The sequence below is a fragment of the Cynocephalus volans genome, chromosome 6 (genome assembly GCF_027409185.1).
Source record: "Cynocephalus volans isolate mCynVol1 chromosome 6, mCynVol1.pri, whole genome shotgun sequence".
In the NCBI taxonomy this organism is placed as follows: Eukaryota; Metazoa; Chordata; class Mammalia; order Dermoptera; family Cynocephalidae; genus Cynocephalus; species Cynocephalus volans.
The window spans coordinates 93,913,518-93,929,323 of record NC_084465.1 but is presented as its reverse complement, the minus strand read 5'-3'; the positions used below and the strand labels follow the sequence as shown (position 1 = coordinate 93,929,323).

The window sequence follows — 15,806 nt, the reverse complement described above, 5'->3', positions numbered from 1 at the left end:
GAATAGTCCATGCTCTGAAGGCATTTTAAAATTATCTTGTGTTACAGTTAGATATGGTATTTTGGCTTACAAAGCTCTTTTCCACATTATTTCATTTAATTCTCAAACTGTGAAGAAGGCAAAAGATTATGATCCTAAGCTTCGAGATAAAGAACCTGATTCAGAGAGCTCCAGGGACTTGCTCAGCGTCACAAAGTTGGGGCTAGAACCCAAGGCTTTTGTTTCTACACCAGCCAGTCTATGTTCCACCCCACCCCAGGAAGTCAGAATGGTGGGGGCTGTTCTGAGCAGCCGAGGAGTTTATTGAGCACACCCTGCGGGCATGACTGTGGCTGTAAACCATGTTTATACAGCAAATATGATAAGATGAGAGTGCGTTTATGTTTTCTGAATGAGGATCCCTTGGTAAAACATTGCTTTCGGTAGCAATATTACCTATTATCCACATCCCTGTAATTGCTTTTGGCTTCTTAAAGACTTTATGGTGGCCTGTTTCACCATTTATGCCTCAACCAACAGCCTGGCCACACTCCTATTCCCCTCCCCCAAAGCTGTGATGGAGGCCATCAGAAGTGGGAGTGGAGCACTGGAATCAACAGGGTGAGAGTTCGTTAGGAACATGACTTGGGGCTTCCTTAGGGGGATCCAAATCAGTGGTTGCCATGTTCTTAATCAGGCCCAAAGTTGCCAGGTCTTGAGATGTTTTTCCAAGAGAATCTGGAAATCTTGAATTTTATGTAAATTCTCCTGATTGGATTGTTAAATATTAACAGCTAATTCAAATATTTTTAAACCTCTGTAGGCCAAACAAAAACAAAACAAAACAAAGCTTTGTAAGTCTATTTTGCAACTTCTGCTTTTTATTACCTTAAGTAAATAGGGTATTTTTAGGAAAAATGTACCAGGGCAAAAATATGTGGATAGAATTTTCTTTATTTCCAGTAGAGTCCTGCATCTTTTCCATATTTGTGAGGGGGACAGAATGACAGAAGAGGTTAATAAACTGTTGAAGTCAGAGTATATACAGAACTTCCAGATTGTCACCTTTAGGCATGATCTGCTTGAATGTCTATTTTTCCTCCTTTTAATAATAGTTCTCACTTTTCTCCCTGTCTATTACCTGATGCATGAGGCCCAGGTGCAAAGCCCTCCCCTGGGCACCCACAGATGGCAGGCTCGGGCAGGGGTTATAGACTCCCGCTCATTAGCTAACACTGCACCTTTCCCTCCCATCCAGAAAAACATATTGGAGAATGCTCAATAAGTGAGAATGCTAAAAATATCAGAATGGACTTCAACTGACCTTAATTTTTCAAAAGCAAATTCATCACACACATTGGTATTTTACCTATCATTAGTAATAGCTCACTTGTGACACAACTTGCAAATGTCAGGAGAACGTAGTCAAGAACAGTTGTTTTAAAAAACAAAATTAAATATGATGAAATAGTGCTAAGCTTCTCAGACAGACCAGCACTCTCTGCCTCTTCTATTTTCAGCCAAGGCATGGTGGGCTGGGTTGGCTCTCCTAGCTCATATATTCTCCTTTAGAGTATCTGATATGAGGATCATAGAAATGTCACCAGAGACACTAGATTCTTGAGATAAGACAAGAAAAATTAAAGACCATGTTCTCCAAAGCAATCAGTGAGTTAGAACCCAATGTTCTCACCTCCCTAACTGGTAGTGGGGAGCCTCCACTCCGACTGATGTTTGGGTGATGTTAAGTCAAGCCCTGTCCAGCAGCATAAACCATGAAGCAAAGGATTTCCATTTTTTTCCATGTTCTTTGCTCCATGAATTGATCCAGAAGATGCAGAAACTGAACACCAGAGCTTTCCCTGATACCTCCTAATTCAGGGTGATGTTTCCTTTCCACTGCCTTAGAAACGAAAATTCAAAAAGTAGGAATAGAAACCATGCTTAAGGAAGAAGAGAGAGACAAAGAGGTGACTGGCAATCTGATACAGAATACCTCCTGGGGAAAAGGTGTCTGCATCTTAAAGTCAGACTGTAACAAACTGAGAGAGGAAAGTCTATTTTTTCTCTAGGTCACCATAGGGAAACAATCTAACCTATTTACAAGTGGTCTCAGAGGAAATATCTTTAAATAGCTATCTTGTCACCATCCCTTTCGTCATCTTCCACGATCACTTTGGGTCTCTCATCTCTGAGCAGCCTCACACCTGCAAAACAAAACGCAGACGTGCAATTAAGTGCCTCTAATTAAAATACGAGACAACCTTGCGGCGTAGACACATTACACAGGAGCATGGCAACCCAGAAACATTTTAGTGTTTGCAAAGCTCACTGCTAATGGTGCCAACTGAGAGGGAGGGAACTGGGTGGCCTTATTTGGCCTTCCCAGAGGTGCTCAATGAGGACACCACTCTGGTTACAAGGGGATGCGCAACCCAGGAGTCAGAAGCAATCTTTGCCCTCTTCTCTGGTTCTGCTCCAAGCTTGCAGCACAGAAGGATGGTAAAAACACACAAATTTTGGAGTCCAACTTCTCTGGGCTTCTAGTTCAGCCACTCTCTTAATCTGTGTTGGCCAGATAACACCTTCACACCTAAATTTTGTTGTATATAAAATGAGGACACTAACATTATTGTGAAGCGCTATTGTGACAATTAAATAAGATGCATGTAATGATACTCAGCACAGAGCCGTACCTGTGAGCAACTAAGTGCCAGTTTTTCCTTTTCTTTGACAATTTGCTAGTTTGTTTTACTTTTGAAAAGAACTGGTAAGCCTCTTGAACTCAAACTTAAAAGCGTTTTGCTAACGTCTGGGGAAAATATTGAGCCAGAGCTATGGACATGCTATTTCCAAATGTCAGTACCAGTAGATGATAAAGTTCACATGGTTCAGAGCAAACTGAGAAAATAAGGAAAATGTAGTGAGTTTTTCACACAGCTATACGGCTGCAATTTAAAAGCTGTTTTTTTAAAAAAAATTTTGAGATGATTCATTTCCTTCTTTTGAGAGTCAAAATATTCTTTCTGTTATGAAATTCTAGACATGTTAGATTTTTTAAAAAGCATCCTTACTAGGCAAAATAAAAAGTTGCTATCCCTATGTTGGGTTCCACAATATTTTGTTCTTAAAAACTTACGGCTCTGCAAAATTCAGAAATCTGAGCAAAACGTTTTGGATTGATCCGCTCAGAAAAGACCAGCCGAGGAGGTCTGGGGGAGTCTGTGCATCCTGTGAAGTGTAAAGTAGGGTCACTTAATAAAAGGACAAAGAAGCCGTGATTCAAGCCATGATTCCAGGATTTCCATCAGCTGCTCCAGCAGCCAGTTTTATTCCCCCCCCACTGCCTTGCCCCACCTCCTGCCCTCTTTTCCTAATCAGAGACCTTTTAGTTCATGCAGCATTTCAGAAAGATCTGAACTTGAGGGAGGGAAGCTATGTACCACAAGAGGCCTTTCTACCACACCGGACTCCATTTAACAGCGGCAAATTAATGAAAACTGTTGATTTTAATCACTATTCATCTGATTCAGTTCCTAGTTTGTGCATATGGGTTCTTTACCAATTAGCTGATATTTACTGGAGGAGAAAAACAATTTCAAGAGTCTGGCTGAAATGAAGGCTTTTGCATAAATCACTTATGAAACACAGTGGGTGATATTTTCTCTTATACCAGTGCATAGTGGTTTGGATTTTTATCTGAAATTAAGGCTGCCATGGTAGGTGAACATAGAGGTAGCTATGCTGAGACTGAAAACATTTCCTCCTTCCTGCTTTGATATCTCTTCACATTAAGACAAATTTAGATTGATTCAAAATGAATAAGAGCCTTTCAATTCCCAGATCCTGGTCAACATTCTGGTAACTTTGAGTATCCTTGAAACCTAGTTAGTTGTATGATAATCTGGGCCAAAAAAAAACAAGAGAGAGAAAGTCTTGGGATTTCAGGGATGGGAGGAGCCTGTCAAATTGTCAAGGTCACCCCTTCCCAAAGTGGGCTGAGTTGTCCACAGGGCATAGGAGACAATTTCAAGGGGAAGCTGAACTAGCATTTCATGTTAATATAGTTAAGCATTAATTTTAATGTCTTATAATGAAAAAAACATATGGTAGCTCATCAAACTCTTGATTTCATGGATATCATTGTTTAGGATGAGCCTTAAATCAGGAATGTTTACATGTCATCTCTGCATTCTTGTTCTTGATTCTTTGGTGATCTTGAAGATGACCTGGGTGTCAGGAACACTTATCTGGATTAACCCTCTCCTGGTCCCTGTGCTCTCCTGTGGGAAGCAGAGGTGTGTCATTGAAGGAATGTAGACTCTAGAGCCAGAAAGCTTTGCCTTTGGAGATCATTTAACATTGAGCAGGTCACTTAACCTATCTGAGCCTCAGTTTATTCATCTGTAAAATTGGAGAAAATAATCATTTATAAAATCCCTTTTGTGATCCCCCCAAATAGACTTAGGCCCACATTTTTTCATGCACCCATCATACTTTGCGTGTACCTCTGTTAAAGCACTTTTCACACTGTAGGAACTATTGGGCAATACGTCCATCTCCCATACTGAACCATGAGGTTCTCAAAGAATGTTCTAACATCTGGCACAAGACTTGGGATTTAGCAAATGTCGGTTCTTTTTATCCTCTCTCTATATATACAGGAGAATTTAGGGAATTTGGTTGCTTGTTAGAACAGGTGAGTTTTAAGGCCAAGACTGCCAGTCCAAGGTCTGTAAGGCCTGTCAGCCTTGCAGCAGCTGTTTTCGAGCACGAGCCCACCCAAAGCACCCCTAAAGCTGGGCTTCCACATTACAAATCTGTGCCTCTGATCTGAGGAAGCCAGGACTAGGGCACAACCTCTCCTGATAAGCCACACCAGGGAGAATGCTCTATTCACAGTGGGACAGAAGAAGTGGTACTTTCAATGGACATACTGGTCCCTGTCCTTTTACAAGTACAGAATTTTGATCTCTGATCCCCCAAACTGCTCAAATGTTCATGGCTCATGGACCAATTTTCCAGAAGATTTCCAGGACACTTCTCTTCAATGCTTCCTGCCTCATTTTTCTTTACTGTGCCTGGTTCTTTTGGTCACAGACCTCAACTATAGACTTCTTTCTCTCTTCAGCAGGCCCTGCCTACCCAGATTTGACCAATCACAACCAATTCCCTCTGCCATGCAGGCAACAGGATGGGGAGTCCTGGCAACTGTGGGCCACAGTGTGAACAAGCCTGGGGCTGGTGGGGAAGCCTGAGATGATTCCCCTTTGAGGGGTGTGCTGGCAGCTGGAATCTCTCAAACAAGCTCATTAACCTAGGGGAATGAAGGTCGTTAGCAAGAGATTTAGAAGAGAGAGTGGATCCTTGTCCAGTTTTCTCTTGCCAAGGGCTAATGAGAGGCAATATCTCCAGAGTACATTTTTCTGTGAGCTCCGCTCAACACCCTTGTTAGAGCCAATGTGAGTCTTTTGAACATCTGCCCAAGGCTCTATCCTCATCAGTTCAACTAGCATTTCGATTACTGCCAAATCTTTAGATACTAAAAGCCTCTTCAAAAATAAAGTACTTCAGCTAATATGCTAATAAAAGCTAGAATCACACAACAATATCTGTAATTGCACATACTTATAACACAGAGATTTGCTGACTCAAGGAATTCCATAATGTGTGCAGAGTCTGCGGATATACAGCCCCTTCCTCCCCATAAACTCTTGTTAACTCTGCATTACTTGATAAACATTTTTTATTCAGTCAGGAAGTGGTTCTCTTAGGATGAAGGTATGGAGATGTAGGCAGCTTCCACTGCCAGGTGAACAGAGCTCAACACTTTAGAAAGTTTCTTAAATCAGCAGGTTCATATGAATAGGTAAAATGCTGTGGCTAGTAGAACTCTCACCTTCAGAAATGGTTTGACTTATCTCAAAGAATATAAGATTGAATGGAGAATGAAGGGGAACTAATATTAACTGAGGACTTTCAATATGCCAGGAACTCTGCAAAGTGCTTTATATACTTTATTTCATTGTGTTAACAACACTTGAGACAGTTTTTGTGGTCTGCCTTTCAGGGATAGATGAAATGAAGGGGTATCTTATAGTTTGTTAATTTCTCAGGGTCACAAAGCTAGTATGGAGCAGAAACAGAGATGAAACCTAGACCTTTCTGACTCCACAGCCCATGTTCAGTGTTGTGTTCTAGGATGACTACCTGGCATAAGTATTTTGTCCCTCTACCAAGTCTTTCCCTAGAAGGCCTTCAGTAAAGACAGATACAAGAATGGACAGAAAATAACCAGTCTTCATCAGGTACTGCAGAATTACGACTGCCAAATAGAATATCAAATCAGCATATATGTATTGAGCATTGTTATACAGAAAGGAGTGGACTAGACGTCAAGGTCAATACCAGAAATATAAGGCAATTGCAGCCCGGTCCTCATGAACTCATCCAGCAAGTGGTTGATGTAAATGAATTAAATAACAGATACAATAACAGCAGCAAGAACAATAAAAACAATACTGAAAGAGATGACAAAGTCTTGGGTATTTGCATGCCTATGTTCAGAATAGAAAAGTCGTTTGGGGCTTGGAGGGAGGGGTCTGTTAGCAGAGACTCTGACCTGGCTGAGTCTTGAAAGGTAACAGGGACCTGGTCAGAGGCAGAGCCTAGGGGAAATGTGTGATGAGTTGGAGACTCAGTGTAGGTGGGAACGAATGCGTGTAGCCTATGAAACGTGCAGCTGCGGCAGGGTCAGACCCTCCCACCTGGTCCCTGGCTTGTTTTTCCAGTGCTTCCTCATGCTCCCTTCCACCTTGCCTGTCTCTGCTCCTTACTCTGCTCTATTTTTGTCTCATTTTACTTGGGGACAGCAATCCTTTGACAAAGGTAAAAACTAAAAGGTGGAAAGTTGATTTAAGTTATATACAATTCTAAGGCAGAATTTCCTATAGAAAGACTAGACTAGTAGGCAGAAGGGGAAAACAATTCTATGGCAAATAGATCAGAGCTGAGTTATTTAAAGTCAAAGTGATTGCTTCATGGCAGGACCTCTCAGAGATTTCATTACCTCATTAACATTGGGAACCTCTACTATGAAACTATCACCAGCTAACAATTCCTTCTTCCCTTGGAAAACAGTTGGAATTAACGAATGTGACTATTGGCTATTATTCTTAAATCAGTCATACCAAGATCCCTGGACCCCTTGACCAATAGTAAAACTACTCTGAAAGAAGACAGGATGCTGCAGAGTCACGTGTGGAAGGCCCCTTCCCTGGGAGATCCTGCTGGCACGCTCCCACGCTTCTGTTAGGAAAGAGAGAGCAGTTTGCCCTTCATGTCCTATATGAGTTAAGAGAGCTGTGGCTAGCTGTCTATTGACTTGGGTTAAATACAGTAAAAGACTAATGCAGGGTGTCACTGAGGGCCAACCAATCCTGCCCAGGGACATAAGAAAGGCAGTCCTCAGAACCTTCCCTCTCTCTGAACAAGTTATCTCAGGGTGTCCAAGTTGTCCAAGGTGCAAGTTTTATGAAATTCTCCTTTTCCTGTGTTAGGACCAATTATTTAGTTATATTTCCCTTGCCCAGAACATAAACTCGATGGGGGCAGGACTTTTTCTTTTAGGTTTGCTTTCTATCATATACCCAGCACTTGAACCATGTCTGGCATATAGTAGGTACTCAATAAATATTGAATGCATAAACGCCAAAGACACTGCCACCCCAGGACACTCAGACTTGTTCCTTTGCCTCAGATCCTCTTTGCCCAGTCATCCCCATGATGTCCTCCCACACTTTCTCCAGGTCTCTCCTTAAATGTCCCTTCCTCAGAGAAGTCCTCCCTGAGCACCCCGTCTGCAGAAGCCACCTCCAGCTCACTCCCCTCCCCCCCACTTTCTTCATTGCACTTCTCACGAGCACATGCCCTAGTGTGCATCTCATTGCTAACTTTCTGTCAGCACCGGTGCCTGAAACATCACAAGCACTCAATAAATATTTGCTGAAAGAATGAAGATAGTTTGAGGATTAGACTTCTGTGTGTCCTAAACTTCTTGTATTTTGAGCACACTTGTGTTATCTCAGAAGCTTTCACATAGTCAGTGCTCAGAAAAGCTGGTCTGTAATAATGTGGTGTGTGTGTGTGTGAGAGAGAGAGAGAGAGTTGTCACTGAACAAGACCAGGTGGGGTCACATACCCATCTTGGTATACAGGTAAGCAGTGAAAATGGAGAGATGGATAGAGATAAAAGGAGGTGAGAAGGGAGGAAGAGGGAGAGCAAAAAGGACAGATGGGCAGAGAAAATGAATCCCATAGAACTTACAACCATACCTCTAATCTAGCTGGGGATCTCAAGCCCCTGCCTGCTTTTGTCATAATGTCTTGCTCTGAGCGGTTTTTTAGGTTTTTTTCATTAAATGAAATAATGGGAAATATAGTTTTGTAATAACAACCAAATCTCATCTTCTCCCAAATGTGTTCCTTCTGGATTCCTGTACTGCTAAAAGTCCGAACCACATCATAGATCAATGAAAAACTGCCCAAGTGTGAGACAGACCTGGGTTTGATCCCTGCTCTGCCACGTCACCGTGTTTGATCTTGGTCATAATTTGATCCACTTGTTCATCTACCTAGTCATCTCATCATTGATCAGGCCAATCAGCCACGCAGCCATTAACTTCATCCACATAAGACTTTAAAGTTAATTAAATGCTCTATTTTCTTATCTGTACAAGGAGATAATAGCTACTCTCTTGTGTTAAGTTGATTTTTAAAAATCCATGGGACATGCCAAATTCAGAACCTAACATTTAGTAGGGTCTCAATAAACATAAGTACATTTTCCTCTCTGCTACTCCCCCCACACAACTACCTGTATAACACACACACACACACACACACACACACACACACACACACACACACACACACACACACACACACAGAGTCTCATGCTCCAATCATGAACATATATGTGTTATTTCTCAACTTGCACATAAACTTCTCAGGGACAAGGGCGATACCTCACAGACTAGCTCCCCCATAACCTGGGGTTGTCCAGAGTTCACTAAGATATTTTTGTTTGACTTGATACATGTTAAGATAGCTGTCAATATTTCTGCTTCTCTCTCTCTCCCCCCCTTTCTCCTTCTTTCTTTCTTGTTTTAAGGATATGGTCAATTAGTCCAGACATCTTGGGAGAATCAGCCATCAGCCATAGGATGCATGATCCATGGAAGACTGGGGAGGAGGGGATCTCAGCTCTTCCCAAGGACCCCCTGACATTTCTATTCCATTGGCTCAGTGAGTCTGTCCACCTCTGCTGAAGCACAAGTAATGCTCTGACCCTGCCCCATCCCCAGATCAGCCCCCCCGGGAACCATGGCTCTTTTCCAGAGCACTTCTTGCAGCACAGCTTGCTGGGCCAGGACAAAGGCTGTGCTCTGACACCTCCAGATGGTCAGGTCCTTGACCTGTTCCCATCACCTCCTGAAAATGCCCTGCACCAGCTCTTTTACCTGCTGCAAAGGGGGACATGTGCAGGGCAGGTGTGTCTTTTCTCCTTGGCTTTTTCTGTTCCAGGTCAGTGTTATCAAGAGCTGGGTTCATTTTGCCCTTTGGATGTCTCTCTTGAATATCATATCTTTTAATTAAATGTTCTGAAAGCACATCTGGATGGTAAGGGAAACAGAGAGAGAAACAGGGTCAAATACATATATCCTACTATGTGAGGACTGTGCACACATGCATATTTGCACATATACCTGGTGAGGGCAGTCAATGCAGCTTTTTGAACTTATTTTAATAAAGGAAATTTCATTGTAATAAGAATTAGTATTTATTGAGGCTACATTAGGAACACCGTCTATGCAAAAGGTTTTGCATGCCTGATTTCATTTCAGCCTCACAAAACCCTGAGGAATTTAGTATTACTGCCACCATCATATATGTGAGGACAGTGAAGCAAAGGAATGTGCCCAAGGTATTACAGCTCTTAGGTGTCAGAGAAGAATTGAGATGTTTGTCTGCCTCTAAAGTCCCTCCTCTGCAGCAGGAGGGCAGTGTTTGCCATCCCGCAAGCTCCTGCGGTTCACTTCCACCCAGTAGATAACTTCATTTCTGCTCTACCTCCACCACCAGCTACTTACCTTGGTCTATAGGTAAAATTTTTCTCCATCATCTTATGACTCTCCCAAACCAGCTTCTTCTGTAAAATTTTCCACAATTCACTACCTGTACCGACCTCCTGTGGTCCTTTTAAGGACCTCTGTTATGATATTACTTCTTACTGTCTATTTCAGCTATTTATGTGCTACTGTTATTTCTCAGAAAACTGAAAGTTCCTTCCCAGAAAGACCAGTGTTTCACTTGTTTTCTGTCCATCTAAGTATGTTGTGAATAGAGCGGACATTAAATAAATGACCAGGAGGGAAGGAGAGAGTGTCACATGTCACATCCTAGAGTGTCATAGGGACATGTTAGCTTTTCACCAGACTGTTCTGCTTTTCTCTAGGCATCGGCTGGGTTACAGTCCCCAGCTACCCTTGGTGTCAGGTGAGGCCATGTGGTTAATGGAGGCCTGGCCCACATAAATCTCCCTCTCAATCCTCCACTCTTCCCACCCCCATGTCTGCTGGATGTTGATGCTTGTGGTGACTTTGGACGGTCGTGGTGACTTGCTCACTGTGTGCTGCTGATGTCAGAATCCATCAGCCTGGGTCCCTGCATGACTGTCTGGAGCAGAGCTTGCCTCTCCCACCCCCAACTTCCACTATTGGTGAGTAGAAAATAAACATATTGCATTAGGCCACTAATATTTTAGAAGTTATCTGTTACAGCAGCTGGCCATATTGTACCTAATACAGAGGTGGGGAGTCCACTGATTATTAAAAACTACCCAAATATTTAAGGAAAGATTTGCAAGATCAATGTGCTCCATGGAGGGTGACCCCCTTTCTCCTCATCCTCACCTGGTATGAAAGGCGGGAGGTGCAGCGCTGGCGTGTCTTTCCTCCTTGGTTTTTTTTGGTCTGACTCAACGTTCAGGGTGGTCTGTACATTTTTCCCCTTTCTTGGCTTCTTTTTGAGATCACAGTCCTTAATGAACTGGTCTGAAAGATCATCTGCTTTTGACAGGACACAAAGAGAAAAAGGACATAACATGAGCAAGGGGCCAGCCACAAACCGGCTGGTTTACAATCACCCCTATGACAGGGGCAGAGGTCATTTGGTCTGAAAAAGAAAAGAATTTATTTTGGCCCCTTCTACAGAAGACTTCGTAACCTTGCATGAATACAAATAATAAAATGGAAAACTAGAATTCTGTAAAACTCCAAATTAAGAGAACTCAAATGGATGGGTCATCCAGGCAAAGAAGGACTTAAACATGTGGTCAGCTGAGCCCTGGAGTGGGCTTGCGTGAAGTTTCTGATGGCAGAACAGGTTCTCTGTGCTAAATGCTCCTCAATCTTCTTTGCTCAAGGTTTGCTCTCTTTGGAGACCCCAAGGGCCAGTACAGAACCTCAAGCTCCCTTGGACTTAGTTTTCCCCAGCGTTCTCAATAAATTCGTCTCCTGCCTTCATTTCTATGACCCGCAAAGTCCTCCTGATAATTCACGCTTTGGCTTCAGCTTTTGTCTTTTCACTGCCCCCTGGCTTTGCAGCTCTCCTATTTGTCCTTCCTAGTTCAAGGTCCTCTTGCTGTCTTATTTATCTCTTTACTTTTTTCAGTGCCATGCAATACCCCACTAGAGCTTTCAAAGCCTGGCTTTTACATCAGGTCCCTCAGAAGTCATTACATGTAATGAATCCCATCTGATCACTCCTTGCCGATCACAGCCTTTGCTCCGTTCCACCTCTCCCCAGGCTTTTTTTCATGCTGCTCTCCTTTGAGCTTCTCTGGCCTGTTCAAGCACTCATTCATGGTTCTGTAATGATCTGTGTCCTCCAGACAGAGGTTTCCCGAAGTTTAAGAATTGTATTCTTTTTGTAATTTTATTTTTAATTGTCTCCCAACAAATGCATGTTGAGTGGGTAAGTAGAGTCAGATTGGTCTGAGTTCAAATACTGACTCTGTCGTTTGCTGGTTCTGAGAACTTGGGCCTGAATTTCTAGGAAATTAAATTGTCAAACTTCTTTCAAAATTAATGTGAGGATATTAAATATGTGTGTGTATGTGTGTGAGAGAGAGAGAGAGAGATTTGTAATTTGTTAATGTTCACAAAGGTGGTACATTTTATTATTTCAGGCGCTCAAAAAATATTCATTCTGACCATTGCTCACCCCCTAACCTTCCTCCAGATCCAGAGGAAAGCTCCCATCTTCATAAATATTTCTGTATTCCAGTCCTGGGTGTCCTTTCTCCGTCTCTGAATATGCACAGCATTTTTGCTCAAGTAACACCTTTAAAAGATGATCTAGGCTGGCTAGTTAGCTCAGTTGGTTACAGTGCAGTGGTATAATACCAAAGTCAAGGGTTTGAATCCCCATACCAGCCAGCCATCAAATAAATAAATAAATAAATAAAAAGTGGAAAAGATATCTAGTTATTATTTCTACACATGTCTTTTCTGCCCTCTTTAATGACCAGGTATCTTGTCTTTTATCTCTTTAACAGTAATGAATAGAAATTTGTTGAATGTATGCTTGAATAAATGGACTGAAATATAGTATGTATAAGAAGCTATTCTGTTAGGATTCAAACAAACCACAAGGCATTGAAGCCATTTGTCTTCTCTGGAAGCACTAACTGTGGCCTGAATACAGTCTGGCTAGATCTGCAAACATGAATGAATATGGGAAAATTCAGAGATCAGTTGGATCTTTCAGCTTCTCCATCCCTCTTTCTCTCCCTCCCTCCCTTCCTACTTTCCTTCCTTCCTCTCTCCTTTTCTCTTTCTTTTTTTAAAAGAAACTAATCAGGTAAATTTATTTAAAGCAATGAGGATTAAATGTGTTGTAGGGATGGTGAAGGAAAATGGTCAGGGCCCCTCAGATGTTCAGAATCTTGCCGAGCATCTGATGTAAATATGCACGTGTGCCCAGGTGTTCCTTGGTTATTGTCTAATGCAATTGCACATGTGCACCCAGGTGTCCTGGGTTATGACTTAAGTATTAAGGATGAGTGGCTCTGACAGTGCTCCCCAGCCCCCAGGATGCCCCCCGGGGGCCACAGGGAGGCTGCTACTGCTGCTGAAGGCTGTTGCTGCCAGTGCTCCTGGGATGCCCCGAGAGGCCACCGCCACCGCTGGTGCTGTATGCTGTTGCTACTGCTGCTACTGCTGAGGACTGAGCTCATGCTGTCTGCCAATGGATCCCAGGATCTTTCAGCCCGACAACTGTCGTAGTCGTGTACCTATTGCTGTAGCTTTACATGTCAAACTTTTTCATTTCAGTTTTCTGGGTCTAGACATAAGCTGTGTCATTCATTCATTTGTTTATTCGACAAATGTTTATTACGCTCCTACCATATGCCAGGCCTTGTGCTAGCTTCTGGGAATAAAAAGACAAGTAAGAAATGGTTCTTGCCTTCAAGTAGCTTATGTTCAATTGGACTTCATGTCTAGAAGATCCTTTGTTTTAGAAAACCTGACATGCATAGGAAAATATGCATGCATCGGAAATATTTAGTAACCATACATCATTATGCCTGCATCATCAAAAGATCACTATACACAGTAAAAAAAGGCAAATGGCATTATTCTCTTCAGCCACACTTAATAATAATATTTCACCTAAAAGATTTTGATAATTTCATCCAGTCATTTCAACTTAATAAACATTTATTGAGGTCATGCAATGTGTAAAGCAATAGACCATATAATGTTAAGTTTTGTACACAAAAAAAGGAGGTGAGAGGGGGACTTTATTGAGAACCACTCATGTACTAGGTGATTTCAAATCATTCCAGCACATAGGATGAGCCAACATCTTTTCTGATTTGTTGGTGCCTGTGCTTTACCAGCTGTTAAATGTTAATATCATCACTGAACACATGATCTCATTTAGTTCCCACACTAAACCTACAAGGTTATCCCTACAATTGTTATCCCTAATTTGAAGGTGAGGAAACTCAGAAGGCCAGGTAAAAAGCTGTTAGGTTATGGGATCAGGATTAGACCCAGGCTCTTGGGACTATATATCTTAATGCCTGGCTGAAAAGGCAATTTAAAAAATTTGTTACCACGTAGCACAATTATTTCTTCCCTCATCCTGTATCATACTCATACATAACATAGTCATTTGCTCAATGAATGAATGAATGAAGGAAGGAATGTTGCTCAGAATGGGCTTCCAGCTGTGGGGTCTCTCCTACAGGTGCAGGCTGGATGTGGACCTGTCATGGGTCACCATCAACCCCCGGATGCTTACTACTCAGTGCACAGTACAGAGAGCAAGACATTTGTTTCAATTCTGATTTTTACTTCAACCGCATTTTTCCTCATTTTCGGAGAAATCCTGAACATAAAATATCTTGATGGCAAATGGGGAGAGGGGAGAGGAGGGGGAGTCATAACCAGGCAAGGCATAGACAAAGGCTATGAATATGCAAAAGGCCTATCCATCAAAAGTCTGAGTGTCTCATTTTTAGAAATGGGTAGAGGCAGAAATGTTTCTGTTATTTTCATTACAAAGGTTATGCAAAAAGTCAGTTCTGGAAAGGAAACAGATTGACAATAAAGCAGAAAAAGGCTATTTAAAATTCTGTCTTTATAGGCAAAGAGAGATATTTGAAATATTTTATTGGCACTGCACATGGGGTGTAAGTGTGTCAGGAAATACTAGAAACAAGCTATGCTGCCACATTCCATTTATTGCCTCAAATGCTCTGCCTGGGACTCAGACTCCAAAAAGAGGACAATGGATTCTCTCTCTCTTTTTCTAGCTCTAATGAACTTCTCTCCAGTGCTTCAGCTAATATTTACATGGCAGACCCCACAGACCCATGGCTATTTGCCTACCCATCTGGTGCTGGCTGTCACCAGAAGGCACAGACTATCAGGTTTCAGGAGACCTCTCTCTGATTTGCCTGTGAACTGAATAGCAGAGACGTCTGCTTTCTTACTTCCACTACTGACATTCACAATACAGCATTTACCTAAGTGGCTGCACCGAGGGTCTAGCTTGTCCAGTCTGTCTTCTGAGAGCTCCAGTGCCTGCATTTGCTCAGTGGACATCATCAAAGGAGGGCAGGTGTCTGTATTTCTTCTCCAGCACTATGGAAGTATAGGAACAGTCTATAAGGATGCCTTCTGTTCATTCATTCATTTATTAAATCACTTATTTATTGAGCACTTATTATTCTGTTCCCAATTCAATCCTGTTTTTCAAGTCTGCTTCTTATACTTAATTACTAGAAACGGTAAACTTGAGATTTAAGCCAAAATAAAATGAAGTACACCACACACACACACACACACACACACACACACACACAGAGAGAGAGAGAGAGAGAGAGAGAGAGAGAGAGATTTATCAGTAACTGTCAGGTATCAAATGTTTAATATTTGCCTTCTCTCAGAGGCACTTCAGGAATTTTGAAATTAATACTTACAGAGTCTGAATTAGAAATAAGTTAGCTGAGTTACAGAAAATCTTGATTAAACCTTGCCTGTATTTTCTCCGTTGAGTTCTGCAAAGTAGGATTATGTCTACTTTACAGATGAGGAAACGGAGGCTCAGAAGTTTAACTAATTTATTTAGACACACCTCTACTAAATAGCCATGCCTATATCCAAATCTAGTTCTGCAGACTTCCACTACACACCCAGTCTTTTAAAAACAAAATGAATCCTTTGAACCAGAATTGAATCATTCTGTACATT

General features: G+C 42.0%; 1 protein-coding gene across 1 annotated transcript; it reads right to left on the bottom strand.

The window, feature by feature from the left end:
* Window positions 1-2,106: 2,106 nt before the first annotated feature.
* PPP1R17 (protein phosphatase 1 regulatory subunit 17) lies at window positions 2,107-15,161 on the bottom strand. Its single transcript, XM_063098669.1, has 4 exons — window positions 15,080-15,161; window positions 10,953-11,105; window positions 9,501-9,653; window positions 2,107-2,186 (listed from the first exon to the last, which is right to left on the bottom strand). The coding sequence occupies exons 1-4, from the start codon at window positions 15,159-15,161 to the stop codon at window positions 2,107-2,109; spliced, it is 468 nt and encodes a 155-aa protein (XP_062954739.1).
* Window positions 15,162-15,806: the final 645 nt, after the last annotated feature.